Consider the following 22,919-nt stretch of genomic DNA (forward strand, 5'->3'; position numbering starts at 1 on the left):
CACAAACACAATCTCACTTGAACTCCATCTGCTAGCCTGAAACTTTCCAAAATAATAAACCAAAATGTATGGTTGAATACCTTGACAAAGAAATAATGAGCCAGGCTGGACAGCCAGTGTCGAGCATCAAACTCAAACTCAATAGGAGTGGCTCCCAATTACACCTGCAAACTCATGATTACCTTCAAACTGGGTGACATTGTGCGTTAGAAAGCTGACACTTCAAACACATTAAAATCATGACAATTGCAGGTTAGGTTGTTATATAAAGAGGATCAAAGCTGCTATATCATAAATTCTCTCCCAAAACATTTCGTATTAATAACAAAATTGCAGTTTCCAAAAATGAAAAAAAATCTTTTTTCCAAGTTCTAATAATATGCATGAGAACATTTAAAACATCATTCCTGGCCTCAAACTACTTTGCACTTTATTTACACTCCACTATAGCACACAGGAGTTATGCTTAAATTTGAATGGCACACAGATTTCCTCTACTGATTTAAATACCATAGATTGGAGATTCATGGCATATTTGTCCAATAAATATTTTACAAAGAAATAGTAATATTTAGTTTCATATTCTGCAAGCTTGACTGTTTCATCCAGAAGTTTCTGCAAATGATCAGACTGTACTAAAAATTGTAATTTCTTGTTAAACTGATTTAATCTTTATTTTGTAATATATATGGTTACCCTGTATAATTGCTTGTGTTTCTAAAAATATTGCTTTAAGTCTGTATAACTGGTTCCAATACTACTGTAATAACTGCTTTTCCAAGAGACTCAGGATAAATGATTGGCATCCAATGTGATCTCCAGTATAAAGAGAAATAACCATTAACTCAGCAAACAATTCTACTGGTGATATAGATAATGGCACAGTTAAGAGTTCACAGGAATCATTCCCTACTAATGAAAACTGGCATTTTGCTATAAGCACAAAACAAACATTGAGAGAACCTTCCAAAGTTTCTACAAGCAACAACTCATAATTGCCGAGTGCAGTAATCGGGATTTAATATGACTCAGAGTTCTCAGGGGTGTGAGTTTGCTGTACAAACATGCCCATCGTTAGATGCTAATTCATGGCTCTGAGGCAATAAAAGGGTGTTAGTTGTCAGAAACCAATCTTGGGTTGCTGTATTTACATTATTAAGATTTTCACACTTTAAGCAGTCAAATTTGCTTCATTTCAGCAACAGCTTAATATTTTGTGTTATTTATCAATGACATTCCTGTCACTATAAAGCAGAGTGATTTTCTGACTTATAGTGCCACAGAGATGTACAGAATGAAACAGACCCTTTGGTCCAACTCGTCCATGCCGATCAACTATCCTAATTTAATCTAGTCCCATTTGCCAGGACTTGGCCCATATCCCTCTAAAACCTTCCTATTCATATACCCATCCAGATACCTTTTAAATGTTGTAATTGTACCAGCCTTCACACTTCCTCTGGCAGCTCATTCCATACATGCAGCACCCTTTGCGTGAAAAAGTTGCCGCTTAGGTCCCTTCCAAATCTTTCCCCTCCCACCCTAAACCTATGCCCTCTAGTTCTGGACTCCCCCAGCCCAGAGAAAAGACCTTGTTTATTTACCCTATCCATGCACTTCATGATTTTAAATACCTCTTTAAAGGACCATCAGCCTCTGATGGTCCAGGGAAAACAGCTCCAGCCTATTCAGCCTCTCCCTATAGCTTAAACCCTCCAACCTTGGCAACATGCCTGTAAATCTTTTCTGAAACCTTTCAAGTTTCACAACATCCTTGCTATAGGAGGGAGACCAAAAGGAACATCTTGGAACTTCATTAATTCTAATAACGTTTGTTGGTAACAGATGAATTGATGACAAAAACTTCCTAAGGACTAAAAGTTAGGATTTTTCCCTGAGTAAACCTTATTCCCTTTACCAAGGAAGCCAGGACTGCGCAAGGGGAAATACTTTGAAATGCATTTAAATAACTAACACACATAAACCTCCACACATGTTTCGTTTGTGTCTGACACTTTTCAATGCAAAACACTGAACTTATTTTTACCCCAATTATCTAACCTAAACTCAACATTTCCCAGTAAGTGGGAAATAAACAAAAAAAAAGGAATCAGGTTAATTGAATAACATACATTTGGAAAACATTTGGAGCAGTGAGGATAATGGAATGCCTGGCTGATACAACAAAAATTATTTTTATGATGATATGAACAGTGACACATAAAATTGGCATTAAGCATCCTTGATAACTATCTCCTAAAGAGCTGCTACCTACATCATATAGATTAACACATACAAGTTAAAATTAAAGCTGGTATTACTAAACAAATAGATCAGGACAAATGTCTAATTTTCAAATGATTTTTGACTCTTGAAATCCCATCTCATTCTTTGGGACATATACATACAAACAGGAAACATTAGATACACCAGCAAAGTAACAAAATTTAGACCATTAAACTTTTTTTAGTAATAAAGTTAAATGACCATATAATTTCATACTTGAGGTCAAATATTCAGTTGTAATCTAAAGCATCAAATATTTTTAAAATAAACAATTGGCTAGTAACCAACAGAATAAGATTAGTGACTTAAGTGAGGAATATTTACATATATTAGTTTTACACTTAAAAATGAATACCCGCAAACTTCCTGTATTCATTGTTGCATTTTTAAGATAGATCAACCCACCTCCAGGCAGTGGGGCGGGTCTGAACTAAGAGGCCAAAGAATCAATATTATTCGGTCCTCAGGCCTTAGAAAAAAATTTAAGTGTTAACAGCATCATTTGCGCTTTGAGCCTGCTCTGCTATTTAACAAGCTAATCCTCTACCTCAACTGCACATTTCCACACTATTCTCATATCCCTTAATACCCAAAGACCTTGTGTTTTGAACATAGTCACCAACTGATCATCCACAACTTGCTCGGGGTAAAAAGAATTCCCAAGCTTCAGAACACTTTGACTGAAGAAATTTCTCCTGTTCTTAGTCCTAAATGGCTGATCCATTATTCTGAGACTATGACTCTGTACTCTGGGTTCCTCAGCAACTGGGGATATTTTCTCAATACCTACTTTGACAAGTTGCTTAAGAATTTTATATGTTCCAATGAGATCATCTCTTACTCTTAAACTGAGGTATATAGGCCTAGTCTCTCCTTATGCATTTACTGAATACATCGTGCATAATGGGGAACAATAAAAGATAATAGGTTGCATAATAAATGGAAGTGATAAAAGATTTAGGCTCCTAGCCAACGGTTTATCTCAAAAGTATTTTACGCTTTAGATTGTAACATGATATTTGACCTCAAGTATGAAAAAAAATTGTAATTAATCTTGTTACTGACAATGTTTAAATGGTCTAAAGCTTGTCAACGTAATTGTATTTTTGATTTTTGCACATATATGCCCCAATAAATGGGAACGGGATTTGAAGAGTCAAAAGAGACATTTCAATATTGGATATGGAGGGAATGGTGCACAAAAATTATAAATTTTTGCCTCACTGGTAAATCCAAGGAGTGAGAGTGCATATGTAGAGGAATTAGAGCAATCTCCTAGAAGGCAGCATTATAAGTTTAAATAACAGAACTGAAATATTGAATAGACCGGTGGTCACTGTCTTCAAAACTGTCCACAATTTATTTAAAAATTAAGGTTGGGTTTAAGAACTTTTGGGGCTTATTTTACTTATTTCATGTTATAAAGATTTACTAACGCCGTAGAGATCACCATTAGTAGAAGTGCTGCAGAATAATTATGATGCTGATTTTGCTTTTTAATTTTAATTCATTCCAAAAATTGGGTTTTCAGCTAATTGGTTTCCAATAGAAAAGGTAGGAAGTCACATGACACCAGGTTATAGTCCAGTAGCTTTATTTGGAAGTGCAAGCTTTCAGTGGTTACTTGACAAAGGAGCCATGCTCCAAAAGCTCGTACTACCAAATAAACCTATTATTAGACTATAACCTCGGTGTTGTGTGATTTTTAACTTTGTCCACCCTAGTCCAAAACGGGCACCTCTGCATCATTGCTCCAATAGTAAAGTAAACTTAACAGCTGCTTGAAAAAAGAAAATGTATTCTCATTGAGTTAATCATATCAACGTTGTTGTACAGAGTCCTGGGACACTTTATTGCTGAATGTGAATGATGACGTTTGCAAGCATTCCTGTGAACTTATTCATGACAATGCAACTTCCTGACAAAACACATCTAATCACCCTTTAAGCAATAAACATTGGCTGAGAAGACTTTACATCGAAGGATTCCTACACAGTAAGATATGTCATTTAAGAAATGCAAATTAAACTTTGTACCATACCAGTCCCTTTAATGTATTCCAAGAATATTCTGAAAACAATGTTTATATACCTTCACATCTTGCTCCAAACTCCGGATTAGTTCTCCGTCAACTTGGCCTGTCTGAGCTACTCGGAGGCTTCGTCGTTCAGTCTTTCGCAGCCGATATTGAAGGATCCGGCAAGTTTTGTTTGCCCTGTCTAGCTCTTGACGAAGTTCCTGGAGCTGGTAAACATCTTCTTCTAAATAGATATCTCTCATTTCTAGCATTTCAGCTCGAAGCTCCTCAATTTCATCCTAAAATCAAGAAACATTAAGAGTATTTCATTTTTATTTTGGATCAGTCATTTAATGCAGCAGGATAGAAAATGAAAAGCAGTAAATAAATTCCTACTGTCCTCATAACAATACGTGTAAATGAATTCTATGCAGCAAATCTGTTGAGTTTCATTGTTCTAGCAAGGTATAGTCCGTACTCCTGAAGAATGAAATTTAAAAGCTTACAGATAAACCATTCAGTTCTTTTGGGAATGAAACTGAAGCAGCCAAAAAATAAATGCGCTAGCATAGAACCCCTACAATATGGAAGTAGGCCATTCGGCCTATTGAGTTCATGCCAACTCCCCCAGGACCACTCCTTGCCCGATCCCTGTAACCCTACATTTTACCATGATAAACCCACCTAACCTACACATCCCTGGACATTTACCATGGCCAAACCACCTAACCCGCATCCTGTGGGAGGAGGCTGGAGTAAGCAGAGGAAACCCACGCAAACACAGGGAGCAAGTGCAAACACCAGACTGTCACCAGAGACTAGAATCGTACCCGGTCCCTAACGGTTTGAGGCAGCAGTGCTAACCATTAAGCCACCATGCCTCCCCATTAAATAACCAGTTATTAGTGCTTAAAACTGAATCGAATGGCACAGATATAAAGGAAGACCTTAATGCTTTCAAAATGAACTGCAGTATTTCTAAATATTATTTTAAGTGTGGGATTTAATAAAATTTTACATGTTGAAATGCAAAACAATAACTTCAGAATGCAAGGTCCCCACAATCACTTGTATGTTTCAGCTGTGAGAAAGATGGATCAGGCATTTTTGAAATAGAATTATAAGGAAGGATGAATTGTATCAGCTTTCTCCCTGGTTATTTAAATTTTAGACAAATATATACATTGCCAAAATAATACAAGCAGATAATCTGTATTGAATGGGAGCTAATGCTACTAATCTTAGAAAGGACAAACTGAAAATCTACCATTCCAAAAGTACAACAAAGCATGATTCTTCACATTTGCAAACAGGACAGAAACTACTAATGCACTTGACAGTTTTCTCTGTGTTACATGAAATGAGGAATAATAATGGTAACCAGTTTTAATAAAGCAGGTTAATTTCTGTGATAGATTGAAGCTGCCTGAATTTCAATTAGATGATTGTACAAGGTATGCCTTTTATGAAATATTATTAATGCACTGATTAACATCATGCAAATATGCACCATGGCCCACTGAGAAGCATGTCTACATAAGAATGGACGTCACTACCTCCTGTGATTTTCCCAGCTGTAGTCAAAGCAATTCAGTATGCTTTTTTGCATAGTAAAAAAAATTGCAAATGAACATTTTTCAGAATATATTTTAAAAATACAAGGAACAATGTATTATTTACAAACTAAATCAGTCATTATATCAAAAGATGGACGTACAATCTAATCATGGTTGCAACACAAGTGTAATTGTGAGTTCTACTATTTTTGAAGTGAATTTTGAAGAGAACAGTAATATGCTTTGCATTGAATTCCTCTGTATGACATGAATTCAGTGTTACCCATGATGCGAACAGTTCTGAACAGCAGATTTTCCAGCTGCTTCATGATGCCAGCTGTTCATACATTTAAGCTTTTTGTTGGAGGAGATAGGATATAAATGACCACAGGGAAGGATCAAATGGCTAGGTTACATCACTTCCTGTTGGTGCAAGGTGGGATTTCAGTGACAAGCATGGGGTTAATTGATGAGAGCTGTTTCACACTAAGCTGGAAGCTTGGCAAAAGACAGATTTCAGGTGATTAGTAGGTGAAGACTGCATTTATGATTTAGCCTGCATTTTTAGATAACTTAAGCAATTATACACAAACTGTTGGTGGATGCTCAAATTAAATTCCAGTTTTGACTTTAAAAATATCTACCGCACAAACAGCCTTTAAAATAGAGAGTTGCATTTCTATTTGCATCATTTAATGTAGTACATTGAATAAGCTTTTCATCTTGCAATTTTTGTTGTTGTCAGGATGTAAACTGCATTTATTACTCATCCCTAATTCCCCTGAGGTGGTGGTAGCAGGCTTGCTCCTTGACCATTGAAGTCCTTGTAGTATTGGAACTCCTGCAATGATGTACAACTCACCCTGACAATGAATGAACAACAGCACATACTTAAATTAGGATATTGAGAGACTTGGGCACAATGAGGCAATTTGCTGCAAGTGCAAGGTGACAAAATTGCAGTGAGGGCAACTGCAATGGTCCTTTGTACAAAAACGAAAAAAGTGCATTCCCTTAACCAATGAGATTTAGTGTTTTGAGAGGAACAAAAAAAAAGGAATGACTGATACAGGGTGAATTCAATGTTAACACAAGCACAGAAAGAGAAATACAGAGAAGGAAAGGAAGGTTGGCAAAGGATGACAGAGGGAAAGTAAGGATTATTTTGTCACTTCAAAAAATCTGAAACAATTCATAACTCAAAAGCAGGAAGTGCTAGTTTTGTGACATTAATAATTGAGCATGCAAATCAATCAACCAACTGTGATGATTTGCAACCCATGGGGCAGCTTTTCCTCTTGCAGGTCACTGGAAAATTTGCACATTAATAACACATGTTGGTCAGACGCCATTACTGTTTCAGTAAAACCTGGCTCAATGTGACTTAGCCCAATGGATGGAAAATTTAGCCCACGTAATATGTTGCCATAGTTTGGATTATAACAAAGTTTTGGTTTAGGATTTAGCTAAGAATGCCAAAAATAGGCCAAAACAACAAATAAAAAATATGAACACAATAGAATGGAGCAGCCCAAACATCATCTGCCTCAGGACTATAAAACAATTCAAGACCATTGAGTACTAACTTTGGGATCAGGAGCTAAATTCCTACTGATATCATACACAACTTTAAATTTTCCCCAACTCCTACACTAAAATAGATGGACTGATCTCTGTCTGAAATTCAATACTGACGTTAATCATGTCACATAACTATCAGAATTTTAGCTCTACTATACAGAAATATAGATAATTTCTGAACAAAATACTTTCAAGTGCAATACAGAAATAAAATGCAAATGCTTCAAATTTCATGCAGTAAGCTTTAAGGGATTTACAAACATTTTACAATGCATTAAAAGTGTTTAACTGGCAAGCTCAAATTTGCTTCTGTGTAACTTAAATTTAAATTTAAACAGATGCCTTATTTTTGCATACTTGCAAAGAAACAGCATATTTTTCTGTCCTACTTTACCATGAATATACTTCACCACACTGCTGAAGAGGTAAGGCAGCTCTTATGAAAAATAATTTACCTGATTAAAAATTTAAAGCTAATATTTAAGAATATAGGATGAAATAATGGATCATCGGACAGAGAAAACTTGTTAGTTTTGATGAAGCTGATTGCTACAAAGAGGCTAAGTTCTGTAAATATAAATCACATTTTGAGGCTGTACTTTTCTTTATCGCACCAAAGCTCTGCCAATACCATCCTGAAGTCACCAATCTCTCTCCCTTGGGAAACTGACAGCAATTGTATAGGCTCAGCTGAGATCAACTAATTGAACATATGAGAGACTAAAAAGATTGAAGTTAGGATGTTCTTGTCCACATGACTCACAGAAGCTGATTATGCTGGATATCCTCCAGTTTCTTTCAGCAGAATTAACTTTTGTTTCAAGCAATATCGTTTCTTAAATTTACATTTCGCTGTGTGATATCAATACAAAGATATTCATGAATTTTATTAAGATGGAATTGTATGTCATCCCTGTCATTGTCACTGATGCTACTTAGAACCATTTCAATGCCACAGCTGTGGGTTTCTGAATACTGCCCATGTTGATCCATCATGCTGATGTTTTGTTTCCATAACAGCAGTTAATATTAACATTTAAAGTCATGGAGATTCTGTCTTCACTGGAAGGTGTGCACCATGAAGTAATTCATACTGATTTCTTATTTATTTTAAGTGATACAGTTACCAACCTTTAGTGCTTTTATTTTAAAGTTATTTTCAATATTTAAGTCTCAACTTTGACACTTTGAATCAAAGGAGATTACACAGATTATCTTGGTAAACAATAGCTAAATTATGCACTTAAGAAAAGAGGCTGTGCACCATTGAATACTTTTTCAGCATGGAACATATATTCAGGGAAGGATTTATTTCATAATAGTCATAGAGTCAAAGAGATGTACAGCACAGAAACAGACCCTTCGGTCCAACCCATTATTGCCGACCAGATATCCTAACCTGATTTGGTCCCAATTGCCAGCACTTGGCCCATATCCATCTAAACCCTTCCTACTCATATACCCATCCAGATGTATTTTAAATGTTGTAATTGTACCAGCCTCCACTACTTCCTCTGACAGTTCATTCCATACAGTCATCACCCTCTGCATGAAAAAGTTGCCCCTTAGGTTTAGGATGAGAAGGGAAAGATTTAAAAGGGACTCACACAAACCAGAGAAAAGGCCTTGTCTATTTATCCTATTAATGCCCCTCATGATTTTATAAACCTCTGTGAGATCATCCCTCAGTCTCTGATGTTTTAAGGAAAACAGCCCCAGCGTATTCAGCCTCTCCAGGTGGCTCAAACCCTTCACCCCTCCAACATCCTTGTAAATCTTTTCTGAACCCTTTCAAGTTTCACAACATCCTTCCTATAGGAGGGAGACCAGAATTGCACACAATATTCCAAAAGTGCCCTAATCAATATCCTCTACTTACCCCAATTCCAACCTTCCAGCTCAGCACCTGTCCTACCTGCCAATCTCCTGTCCCACCTATCCACTCCACCTCCCCTCTGATCTATCACCTCCATCCCCACCCCCATTCACCTATTGTACTCTTTGCTACCTTCTCCCCAGCCCCACCCCCCCATTTATCTCTCCACCCTGGAGGCTTCCTGCCTCTATTCCTGATGAAGGGCTTTTGCCCAAAACGTCGATTTTCCTGCTCCTCGAATGCTGCCTGACCTGCTGTGCTTTTCCAGAACCACTCTGATCTAAACAATGTCCTCTACAGCCACAACATGACCTCCCAACTCCTGTACTCAATACTCTTACCAATGAAGGAAAGCATGCAAAACACCCACTTCACTATCCTATCTTACCTGAGATTCCACTTTTAAGGAACTATGAACCTGCACTCCAAGGTCTCTTTGTTCAGCAACACTCCCCAGGATCTTACTATTAAGTGTATAAATCCTGTCCTGATTTGCTTTTCCAAAATGCAGCACCTCACATTTATCTAAATTAAACTCCAACTGCTGCTCCTCAGCCCATAGGCCCATCTGATCAAGATCTAAGGAAGATATGTTGAATGTTTTTAAGTAAGCAATGCTGTTTAAAGAATATTGGATTTCTTCTTGCAAATTGTACAAAATGGTTCTTAAAAAAGACAACTATGATACAAAATGTGCCATCTCCTTAGATCCCTTTAATTATTAACTAAATAAAAACTATGCAACATTTGAAATATGGCAATGTCAACTTTCATTTAGTATAGTAAAAGGCTCCAACGTACTTCAGGAGCAGTATTAGACAATGTAACACCCAGCCACATGAGGAGATATTACAACAGATGGCAAAAGCTTAACCAAAAAGATAGAATTGAAGGAGTTCTTGAAATAGAGAGAGAGTGAGTAAGTAGGCAAAGTTGCTTTGGGAAAGAATTCAGAGTTTAGGGCCTGTAAAACAGATGGCACATTGTGATGATTGCATAAAGTAAATCTGCAATGCACAAGAGACCAGAATTAGAGGAGGAAAGAATTCCCTGAGGGTTTACAATGCTGGAGGAGGTTACAGGGGACAGGAACTATCATGAGGGATTCAAACTCAATTTCAGTAGTTGTTGTTGTACAAGGCATTGTTTAGGCTACTTTTTAGATTAGATTAGATTAGATTCCTTACAGTGTGGAAACAGGCCCTTCGGACCAACCAGTCCACACCGACCCTCCGAAGATTAACCCATTCCCTCTGACTAATGCACTTAACATTATGGGCAATTTAGCATGGACATCTTTGGACTGTGGGAGGAAACTGGAGTACCCAGAGGAAACCCACGCAGACACAGGGAGAATGTGCAAACACCACATAGACAGTCTCCCGAGACTGGAATCGAACCTGGGACCAGAGGAAGTGGTACAGTTACAAGGTTTGAAAGGCATCTGGATGTGTACATGAATAGGAAGTGTTCAGAGGATATGGGACAATGCTGGCAAATGGGACTAGATTAATTTAGTATATCTGGTGGGTATGGATGAATTGGCTTGAAGTGTCTGTTTCCATGCTGCATAACTCTGTGACTCTTTCACTGTAACAATGAATGGGACTTGGACAGAGTTTGCATACAAACAGCACTTTTGGATGGGCAATTTTATAGAGAATGAAAGATGGCGCAACAAACGAAGAGTTGTGACTGAGAAAAATAATTGCATAAATCAGGATTTCAGCAGACTCAACAAGAAGTATGAACAAAGTTTTACATGGCATGTACATCAATGGCAAACTAACAGAAATTTATCTCAGCCTACAGCACTTATATATACCCATTTCTCTTGGTTGCTACAAGAATCAAGAATGCTTATTCCTTCAAGAACAAATAAACTGTCTCAAAATACTGTGCCATTGATGGTATATTTATAGGAGTTGCACATTTTCTCTTCATCTCTCAGAAATCATAGCAGAATTAAAACAAACATCTACAAGAATCCAATACTATAACCAAGCTGTGGCATAACTCAAATCTGGACTCCATTTAAAAAAAATCGAATGCTTTGGCGAATGCTGTTGTTCATACCCTTGAAACACAAGGTGTGTTCCTATCCCCAGCCCTGTAAAGAAACCTTACAGTAATACTTTAGCAATTTACAGCTCATTCCGCTGTGTCCACAATGAATCTACTGATCAGTGTTAGGATGGAGGACAATCATGAGATTTTGGGTGCACCTCCACAGAATAGGGCTAAAAACTAAAATAAAACACACAGGGAAGGTCCACAAACACGACAGTGCTCCTGAGGCTAGATCATCCAGTTCACCCACAATAGGCCATTCTGTTCACTTCCCACCCATTTGAGGCACATCCACGTTCAGAAACAAAAAGAGAGAGATGATCTGCCACAAAACAGTCTGCTCGAAATGATTAAGCCGGCCCTCGCCTACCTTCAGATAATCGTTTTCAGACCGAAGCTCCTCGATCTCTTTCAGGAATTCCTCCTGGATGCTGTCAACGAATTCTTCGCTAAAATCGGAAAAGGCCAGCGAGTTGCTGACATGAAGCCGGCTCCCCATCGACGGGGACTTGGCTCCGGACGCTCCGTCCGACTGTCCGCCGCTGGCCGAGGATCCGCCGTCCTCCTGGCCGGGGGGAGTGGAGCAGCCGTCCCGGTGCTCGCTGGCCCCGGGGGACAGGATGCCGGAGAGTTGCTCGGACGGGCAGTCGGAGAGCTCGGAGCTGCTGCTAGAGCTGCAGCTGGAGTCGGTGCCCGGGGCCGGAGCGGCAGCGCTGGCGAGCCGCTGAATCTTCTTCCTCTTGCCGCTGGCGCTGCCTTTCACCCCTCCGCCACCTCCTTTCTCCGGCTTCTTCACCGCCGCCGCTTTAGCCGCGGGCATTTTGCCCAGTTTGATGTCCTTGAGAGCCGGGCTGTGCCGGGAGAGGCGGCACTGGGAGATCCCCAGAGCCGGCTTGGAGCCCGGGTTACATTTGGATTTCGCCACCGACCAGCCCCGGATCGCTTTGGGTCTGGCCGGAGACGGCGCTCGGTGCAGCTTCTTCTTTTCGACTTGCTGCTGAATCTCCGGGGCTCTGCTCACCGCCTCCATCCCTCACCCATCCAAACCCCTCGGCAAACGGATTGTTTGTGAAAGGAACAAGGCACATAAGATGCACACACACAGCACTCCCTGCCTCCGCCACAACATTCATCCCATCGCCCCTCGATTCATTCAACAAGGCTTGAGCTGAACACCAAACAACAGACCGCCTTCGCTTTCCTTTCTTTCTCCAACTGTAAATATCTCAGAATCTCCGTGTTTTCACCAAAGCACACACTGACTGTTTAATGCGCCACTCTGCTCCTGGAAAACAGCATCATACACCGCCCAAAGCTCCTGATCCAGTGACGCACACTCCCCACTCGCAGCCAGCTTGCTCCCCTCCTCCCTCCCTTGCATCAGACGTCTTTCACTGGAATTGCTGCTAAGCCCAGGGACAACAGTGAATCACAGTGTGCTGGGTTCCATCATGCTCCCTGTTCATTCCACTCGATCCCCTTTTGCTTCTTCCCAGTTCAGACTATTAGCAAGACGACCCTACGCCGTCTTCTTTTCTCTTAAAGGCAGGTGTTGCAAAACTGGAAATGGAAGAGAAAACGAGCAGCAAAATAAAACCTGCTCCTCCAGAACCTTTGCACATTGTTGTGTTTGTTTCAATGCGCGTGCTGTGAATTCACAACTTTTTCTGCTTTTAGTTTCTCATTCAGAAATCAGTGACAAGAAGGATTAATTTTTACGATGAAATCAGAAGCACAGGTTGCATCCTTATAACTCACAATGGATTTACTGCCCAGTTCCCTCCTCTGTCGAGGGAATTGTGACTCGTGGTGCATTATGGATCCTGAAGCAAAAACAGTTTGTCCTCTTGGCCATTTTTAATGTTTTTTTGTTTTCAACTATGCAGCGACAATGTAAAGGGACCATTGTCACCCAATGAAAAAAATAAACTCACCAACATGTCAATGAATATTTTCCACAACAGGACCAAAGACAAATTCTTTACGTGTAGCTCGAGGGTAGCTACTCCACAAATGTGGGGTAAGGTCAGAAGACAGTTCTCCATGAACTACTGCATCCAGTTCAGGGACTGAATGCACAACTACTTTTATGTTGTACCACGTAGAAATTTACCCAACTGACCAAACCAGATCACCACTTTCCGCCCGTTCACCCTTCCACAAAAGGCTAGTAGCGCCAATTTAGATAGCCAAGTCTAAATAAATATCAACAATACAAACAATATCTGGCTTTATTAACAAAGTATGGTATATTGATGGTCACACAAAGCTTCAAGCAAACCAGCAGGCACCTGGTGATCCTGTTACAAACTCAGTAAGGTATGTGGAGCCTTATTATGAAGCTGGTCTTTACAATAAATTTACAAATTTACTGGCTGAAAACTAAGTAATGTTGTAAAGAATCTAAAGTCACAATCCAATGACTTGAAATTAAGTCAAAGATGGCTGGACATTTCCATCATAGTATCTTCTATATTTTAAAGCTATTGAACAGAGTGAACTAAACAGAAAAGCCTCACAATGAAAAATTACCTAGAACAAGTGTGAATGGGGATAATCTCCTACCCCATTAACAAATCATCTAGCAATCTACATGGGTGGCATGGTGGCTCAGTGGTTAGCACTGCTGCTTCACAGTACCAGGGTCCCAGGTTTGATTCCAGTCTCGGGTGGAGTTTGCATGTTCTCCCCGTGTCTGTGTGGGTAATCCAAAGATGAATTGGCTATGCTAAATTGCCCGCAGTGTTAGGTAATGGGTCTGGGTGGGTTAATCTTCGGAGGGTTGGTGTGGACTGGTTGGGCTGAAGGTCCTGTTTCCACACTGTAGGGTGTCTAATCTAATCAATCATCTGGGTACTCAAATGGGGAGGGCAGCATTTTAGCGCTGCTGCCTCACAGTGTTGGGGATCCAGGTTTGATTCCAGCCTCAGGAGACATTGACTTCTGGTTTCCTCTGATTCCCTCTTACAATCTAAATATATATTTGGGGATTAGCCATGATAAAGACAGGGTTAGGAGTGTGGTCTGGGTGGAATGTTCTTTAGAGGGTTACTGTTAATTCAGTGGGCCAAACAGTCTGCTTCTGAAGGTCCAAATCATCCATGCCAATCAGATATCCTAAATTAATCTGGTCCTGTTTGCTAGCAACCTGTGGCCCTAAACCCTTGCTATTCATCCACCATACAGATGCCTTTTAAATTGTACCAGCCTCCATCCTTTTCTCTGACAGCTCATTCCATACACACACACTACCCTCTGTGTTAAAAATTTGCCCCTTAAGCCCCTTTTAAATCTTTTCCCTCTCACCTTAAACCTATGCCCTCTAATTTTGGATTCCACTACTACCTTGGAAAAACACCTTGGCTATTCAGCCTTTCCATGCCCCTCATGATTTTATAAACTTCTATAAGGTCACCCCTCAGCATCCGACGCTCCATGAAAAATAGCCTCAGCCTATTCAGCTTCTCCCAGTAGCTTAAATCCTCCAACCCTGGCAACATCCTTGTAAATCTTTTCTGAACCCTTTCAAATTTCACAACATCCTTCCTATAGGAGGGAGACCAGAATTGCACACAATATTCTAAAAGTGGCTGAGCAAATCTCCTGTACAGCTGCAACGTGTCCTCTCAACTCCCATACTCAATTTACTGACTAATAAAAGCAAGCATACCAAACTTCACTATCCTGTCTACCTGCGATTCCACTCCAAGGTCTCTTTGTTCAGCAACACTCCCCAGAACTTTACCAATAAACATAGAAGCCCTGCCATGATTTGTCTTTCCAAACTACAACACCTCACATTTATCTAAACTCCAACTGCCACTCCTCGGCCCATTGGCCCATCTGATCAAAGTCCTGTTGTACTCTGAGGTAACCTCTTGGCTGTCCATGACACCACCAATTTTGGTGTCATCTGCAAACTTACTAACCATACCTCCTATGTTCACATCTTAATCATTTATATAAATGATGAAAAGCAGTGAATCCAGCACCGAACCTTGTGGCACATCACTGGTTACAGGCCTCCAGTCTGAAAAGCAACCCTGCATCACCATCCTCTGTCTCCTACCTTTGAGCCGGTTCTGTATCCAAATGGTTTGTCCTCCCTGTATTCCATGTGATTTAATCTTGGTAACTAGTCTACCATGTGGAACCTTGTCAAATGGCTTACTGAAGTCCATATAGATCACATCCAATGCTCTGGCTTCATGAATCGTCTTCATTGCTTCTTCAAAAAACTCAATTAAGTTATTGAGACACAATTTCATACTCACAAAGCCATGCTGACTATCCCTAATCAGTCCTTACCTTTTCAAATACATGTGAATTCTGTACCTCAGGATCCCTTCCAACAACTTGCCCAGCATTGATGTCAGGCTCGCTGATCTACCTGGCTTTTCCTTACCACCTTTCTTAAATAGTGGCATCACATTAGCCAACCTCCTGTCTTCTGGCACTTCATCTGTGGCTATCGATGATGCAAATATCTCAGCAAACATCCCAGGATTCACTTCCCTAGCTTCCCAGAGTTCTAGGTACACCTGATCAGGTCCTGGTGATTTATCCACCTTTATGTGTCTTAAGACATCCAGCACCACCATCTCTGAAATATGGACATTTTCAAGATGTCACTATTTATTTCCCCACGTTCGCTAGCTTCCATATCCTTTCCACAGTAAGCACTGATGCAAAATAGTCATTTAATATCTCCCCCATCTGCTGTGGTCCCACACATTGACAGCCTTGCTGATCTTTAAGGGGCTCTATTCTCTCCCTAGTTACCTTTCTGTCCTTTATGTATTTGTGGAATCCCTTTGGTTTCTCCTTAACCCTATTTGCCAAAACTGTCTCATGTCTCCTATTTGTCCTCCTGATTTCCTTCTTAAGTATACTCCTACTGCTTTTACACTCTTCTAGGGATTCACTTGATCTCTGCTGCCTGTACCTGACATATGTTTCCTTTTTCTTGACCAAGCCCTCAATTTCTCTAATTATTCAGCATTCCCTACACCTACTAACCTTGCCCTTCACACTAACAGGAATATACTGTCTCCGGACTCTCATTATCTCATTTTTGAAGGCCACCCACTTCCCATCTCCCTTTACTTTGAATATCTGCACCCAGTCAACTTTTGAAAGTTCTTGCCTAATACTGTCAAAATTGGCCTTCCTCCAATTTAGAACTTCAACTTTTAGATCCAGTTGATCCTTTTCCACCATTATTTTGAAACTAGTAGAATCATGGTCACTGGCCCCAAAGTGCTCCCCCATTGACACCTCAGTCACCTGCCCTGCCTTATTTCCCAAGAGTAGGTCAAACTTTGCTCCTTTTACGGAAGGTGCATCCCCATACTGAATTCAGAAAATTTTCTTGTACACACTTAATTCCTCTCCATCCAAACCCTTAACACTATGTTTGGAAAGTTAAAATCCCTTATGATTATCACCCTATTGTTCTGACAGACAACTGAGACCTCCTTACAAATTTGCTTCTCAATTTCCCACTGACTATTGGAGGGGGGGTCTATAGTACAATTGCAGTAAGGTAATCAACCTTTCTTATTTCTCAGTTTCATCCAAATAACTTCTCTAGATGTACTCCCAGGAATATCCTCCCTGTATACATTCTTAATGTTATTCTTAATTAAAAATGTCACACTCCCTACTCTTTTGCCCTTCTTTCTATCCTTCCTATAGCATCTATACCCCAGAAAATTAAGCTGTTAGTCCTGTCCATCCCTCAGCCATGTTTATGTAATCACTAGTCCAATGCTCCTAACCATGTCCTGAGTTCAGCTTCCTTCCCTGTCAGGCCTTTTACATTGAAAAAAAAAACAGTTTAGTTAATCAGTCCTAACTCGTTTTCTGCTTTGTTCCTGCCTGCCCTGACTGTTTAACTCACACCTTTTCCCAACTGTACCAGTCTCAGTCTGATCCAGTCTCTGACTGATCTCTTTTTTCACTATCTCCCTGGGTCCCACTCTCCCCTATCTTTTATTAGTTTAAATCCTCTCAAGCAGCTCTAGCAAATCTCCCCATCTTCCAGTTCAGGTGCAATCTGTCCTTTCTGTACTGCTCACTTTTTCCCTAGAAGAAATTCCAATGATCCAAAAGTGTGAATCCTTCTCCCCTACACCATCTCCTCAGGCACGCATTCATCTGCTCTATCCCCCTATTCTTACTCTCACAAGCTCATGGCATCGAGAGTAATCCAAATATTATTACTCTCAAAACCTAGCTTCCTGCCCAATTTCCTGTATTCTCGCCTCAGAACCTTGCCCTTTTCTCATCCTGTGTCATTAGTTGCAATGTGTACAATGACCTCCTGCTGGTCCCTCACCCCTTTTAGAAATTTCTGTACCCTCTCTGAGATATCGTTGACCTTGGCACTAGGGATGCTACACACCATTATTCTGTCTCGTTGTCAGCCACAGAAATATCTGTTTGTGCTTCTGACTAGAGAGTCCCCTATCACAATTGATTGAAACCATTCGATGGACAATGGAACTCTGGCTATGGAAGGAATTTTCCCAAATGTTAAACTGATCTTGTAAACGTGGCAACTGAACCCCCTAGGCAAGACCACATATAAGTCTCTGGACAGTTGGAGAAAGAAAATCAAAGAACAAGCCGGCTAACCCTTTGTGTGTTTAAGTATCTATTTTCTTTGCAGACCAGCACAAGCAAATGTGACACAGAAGATGCAAAACTCTGAGGTTGCTGACAATGAATTCTGCGGGATAATTCCTTTCATGACACCCTTCTCTGTTCCTCCATCATTGCTAACACTTCCTCATTCTCTCATGGCACCTTCACATGTAATCACAGAAGGCGTAACACTTGCCCATTAAACTTCCTCCCTCCTTAGTGCCCAAGGCTCCAAACACACCTTCTAGATGAAGCAACATTTTATTTGTACTCTTTTCAATCTAGTCTACTGATTATGCTACTCACAATAGTCTTTCTTACATTGGCAAAACCAAATGCAGAATGTGAGACCACCTCTGCTCTGTCTGTTTGAATTATCCTGATCTTCCAGTTGCTAGCCATTTCTGTCAATGACTTTGTTGTCATTGCTAATACTTCTGTCCTCAGACTGCTACAGTGTTCCAGTGAAGCTAATGCAAGCTGGAGATAGAATATCTCATTTTCAACTTGGGCATTTTACAGCTTCAAGGACAGAATATTGAATTCCACAACTTCAGAGCATGACCTCTGTCCTCCATTTTCCTTATACATACACATATACTGCCCACACACACATACACAAACATTTGTCAATGTCTTGTCAGTTTTGCTTACAGCAGAGTGATTCTATTTTTTGTTTTCACACCTTCATTTACATCTGAAGTGAGTAGCGAGCAGGTCATTGCTGTATGAGGGCTGCATGACAGTATAGTTAATCACAACCTTCATCATATTGATGATGATTTGACAGTTTCTAGGATGAGGTTAGGAGAGTGAATTGGCTCCTTTGTTTTTAATCCTCTGTCAGTTGGTTGCCACAAATATTTATTTTTAGCATACAGCTATCACACTTTAATTAAAACATTTTCACTAGGAAAGAAAGCAAGATCTCTCTCACAGACACACACACACACAGACGTGTATAACAGAGAGTGTCTGATACAGACACGGAAGATAAAATGTATTCAAATGAAAAATTATTAGGGTCCTTGAGGTGCTGAGACTAGGTTTTTAATGGTTAACTTGTATTCTCAGCATGATAGAATGTGTAAATATTTTTGAGTTCTCAGTGAGTGGTTATTTCTACAATTTGCTTACTTCACTGGGCACAGTCTTCCAAACTGATGAGAGACACAAAAGGGAGACAGTTCCAGTTCTCACTTACTACTACCATAATTAAATAGACCAATGGGATGGTAACTAGCTGGATTGGATTATAACTGAGCAATATTCCATTTTGCTGAATAATTGCCAATGCTGTAGAATTGAGATTAGTTAGCTCAGTTGGATGGATAGCTGGTTTGTGATGCAATGTGATATTAACATCATATGTTCAAATTCATGAAGGTCCCACCTTCTTAAGCCCCAGGTTAAACCACCACCAGTTCTCTCTCTGTCTCTCTAACGAGAGAGAACAGCCTTATGACTATGGGACTATGATGACTTTATCTAAGTGGAACAAATTGGTTAGGGATTTGGCTAGAGATCACGACCCAATGATAATACAGAAGTTCTAATTTGGCCCTTTCTTATAACTGTTTGGCAGATGCTCAAGTATGGCACTCTTCGGGTGTGTCATTTGAAATGTCAAATTGGAGCAAAGTCCTGCACAACCAATAGTGTGGCAGCGTGACCACAGAATTCTTTCTACACTTGACTAATATATTTCCCTTAACAGATACCAATAAGAACAGATTAATTTGTTGAGACAACAATAAAAATTGTGTCCCTTTGTAAACTCTGGCAACCTATTCTAATTTACACTAAATTCCACTCACCCATCACTATTTGTGCTTTATATTCATATATACACAGAGACTTATATTTGCTTGTTCTGCTTTTGTAAAATAAATTAATTTTCCAGTTTAAATTTTTAACAAGAAATTATCAAGGCCCACTTTTCTGAGGCAATAGGTACAAATTACAGTAGAGAAGCTTCAAATAATCAATGGAAAAGCCTTCCTGCATGTTTTTCTGGGTATTCTTGGAAGATTACAATCAATGCATTCACCATCCATAGCCACTTTTTTAAGACTCAAGGATACAAGCCATCAGGTACAGGAGATGAGTCAAATTTCTTAATGCTTTTTCTCTTGTAATAATGTTTTGTTTGGATTCCTCTTGCCTTTTAGTCTTTGATGTACTACTATTCTAGGTGTACTTTTTATGTGAATGTATGCTTTAGATTTATTTACTGGCTTCCAAGCAGTAGTGATAAGGTAGGGTATGGCACTGATCTATTAATCAGAGATGCATGAACAAAGCTGCCACAGTAATCATATTAGGTTGCTGCCACCAGAATTGCCTTTACTTGAAGGTCCTGTTACGTTATATAGTACCAAGTCTAGAAGAGCCTGCTCTCTGCTCCGTTCCAGAACATACTGCTCTAAGAAATTATCTTGAAAGCATTGTATGAACTCCTCATTGAAGCTGCTTTGCAAATTTTATTTTTCCTGTTTAGATTAAAATCACCCATAATTATTGCTGTCTCTTTATCACATGCACCCAGTATATTTTCTTGTATTCTTTGTTCTACATTGTGATTACTGTTCAGGGGACTGTAAATGACTCCCTGAAGTAACTTTTTTCTTTACTATTCCTTATCTCCTCCAAAACTGATTTCTATGTGCCCCTCAGGATGCCCAAACTGATCCTACATATATATTTCATTCAGTCTACATCTGTGTTCTACATTTGTCAACTCATAGTCTTTCTTGCAAGTGGAGGAACAGGTTACATAGTTGCCAAGAAAAGGCAATATTGTCTATGTAGGAAAGATTCACTCCTGAATTGACATCTGCAAAGTAAGAGTTCCCTAAAAGTTCCAGTTGTGCAGTTTAATATGGGAGTTGTCCACACTGCCTTAGTTAATGTTTCTGAACTGTAACGATTCAATTGCCTTGAATGAGTTAATTATTTATTTGCGACATTATATTCATACATGTCAAGTTAGAGGTATCCTTTTGATACTTGTAAATTCAAATATAAATCTTTCAAATTCAGTTACACCTTTTTTGACCATTATTTTCTGAAAATTCCTTTCAGTTGATCAGTTGCTACTTCCATCAGAATGAATTCCAACATTTTAGGCTAATTAGCTTATAGTTTCCAGTTTTCGATCTCCCTCCTTTCTTGAATTGAGATTTATTTACATTATTTTCCAATTTGTCTAGATCTTGCCACCAAAATGAAATTTGCATTCAATTAATAAATCTGGGATTGAAGTCTGTTTTAGTGGTGATCATGAAGCTTTGGTCAATTGCTGTAACAACCCACTGAGTTCATGAATGTCCTTCAGGAAAACAAAATATGCCATCCTGGTTTGGCCTACATGTGAATCCATGGGATTGACTCTTATATGCCTCAGATGCAAAACCTGCTGGCACATTCCACCCACCCCACCCACCTCCCCCACCTCCCACCACCTCCATCCAGGGCCCCAAACAGTCCTTCCAGGTGAGACAACCTAGTTTACTGCATCAGGTGCTCCTCCTGTGGTCTTCTCTATACTGGGGAGACCAAACATAAACTAAGGGAACGTTTTGCTGAGCATCTCAGCTAGGCCCACAGGGGCTGACCTGACGTCTTAGTCACTGTCCATTTTAACTCCCTTTCCCACTCCTTTCCTGACATAACTATCCTTGGCCTCCTCCATTGTCACAACAAATTGGAGAAACAGTATCTCATCTCCTGCCTAAGCAGCTTACAGCCCGGAGGATTTAACATTGAGTCCTCCAATTCCAAATAACCTCCCTTCCCAACCCCGACTTCCTTCCCAGCCCATCCCCCTCTATTCCATTCCTCTCTGCCACCAACCAGATTCATTCCTCCCATAGACTAACCAGGTTGTACCCTCTACCTGGCTTCACCTATTCCAAGTTCACCACCCCGTCTCCCCACCACACCCTTTATCTGCAACTTCCCTTACATTCATCCCTAGTCCTGAAGAAGGGTTACACCTGAAACGTCAACTTCTTCAGTTCCTGATGCTGCCTGGCTTGCTGTGTTCTCCCAGTGACCTTGGATTCTAGCATCTGTAGTTTCAAAATTGGTCTAGCATGTCATTCTGTTGTATATAAACACTAACAGTTCTGATAAAATTGATGTAACAAGATCAATCACATGGCATCTACCAAGTCACTGAAAATATCGAACACACATAATCCTGTTGACCCTGCAAAGTTCTCCTCAATAATATCTGTGGCTTTGTGGCACAACTGGGAGAATTGTCACACAGACTAGTCAAGCAACAGCCTATATAGTCATACGGTATTGTAGTTGAGAGTGTGTTGCTGGAAAAGCACAGCAGGTCAGGCAGCATCCGAGGAGCAGGAAAATCAACATTTTGGGCCAGTTCCCTTCATCAGGAATGGACTCTCAACTCTTATCTCCAGCATCTGCAGACATCACTGTCTCCTTACAGTATTGCACGCTACTGATAACATCCCAGATACTACTATCCTCATCCCTGAATCCTCATCTGGCTGGCAGGGCAAACCCATCAGAAATTGCAACACAGTGACATACAAACAGGAAGTAGTTGTTCTGGGAGTCTTGGACATTGATTATCAACCCACAATGTGTTATGGCATAAGGTCAAACATGGTCAAAGATTACCACGTACAGCCCATCTGCAAGCTGGTGAATTAGTTCTCTTACATGTTCAGCATCTTGCAAGAAGCACTGAGGTACTCTGGTTTCCTGCCACAGTCCAAAGATATGCAGGTTAGATAGATTGGCCATATTAAACTATCATAGTGTCCAGCAATGTGTAGGTTAGTTGGATTAGCCATGGGAAATGCAAGGTTAAAGGGATATGGTAGGGGTTTGGTATGGGTGTGATTTG

General features: G+C 40.0%; 1 protein-coding gene across 4 annotated transcripts in view; it reads right to left on the reverse strand.

The window, feature by feature from the left end:
* LOC140463097 (microtubule cross-linking factor 2-like) overlaps positions 1 to 12,951 on the reverse strand; it is a 117,205-nt gene extending 104,254 nt beyond the window's left edge. For 3 of the 4 annotated variants that reach the window (XM_072556819.1, XM_072556821.1, XM_072556817.1), the window contains exons 1-2: positions 11,757 to 12,950; positions 4,378 to 4,602 (exon numbers count right to left, since the gene is read on the reverse strand). In XM_072556819.1, coding sequence (XP_072412920.1) covers positions 4,378 to 4,602; positions 11,757 to 12,416 — 885 coding nt within the window. In that variant the 5' untranslated portion in view covers positions 12,417 to 12,950. Of the gene's footprint in view, positions 1 to 4,377; positions 4,603 to 11,756 lie in introns of all 4 variants that reach the window. The other variant, XM_072556820.1, reaches the window with a different exon arrangement.
* Between the last annotated feature and the right edge of the window lie 9,968 nt (positions 12,952 to 22,919).

The sequence above is a fragment of the Chiloscyllium punctatum genome, chromosome 37 (genome assembly GCF_047496795.1).
Source record: "Chiloscyllium punctatum isolate Juve2018m chromosome 37, sChiPun1.3, whole genome shotgun sequence".
Classification (NCBI taxonomy): domain Eukaryota; kingdom Metazoa; phylum Chordata; class Chondrichthyes; order Orectolobiformes; family Hemiscylliidae; genus Chiloscyllium; species Chiloscyllium punctatum.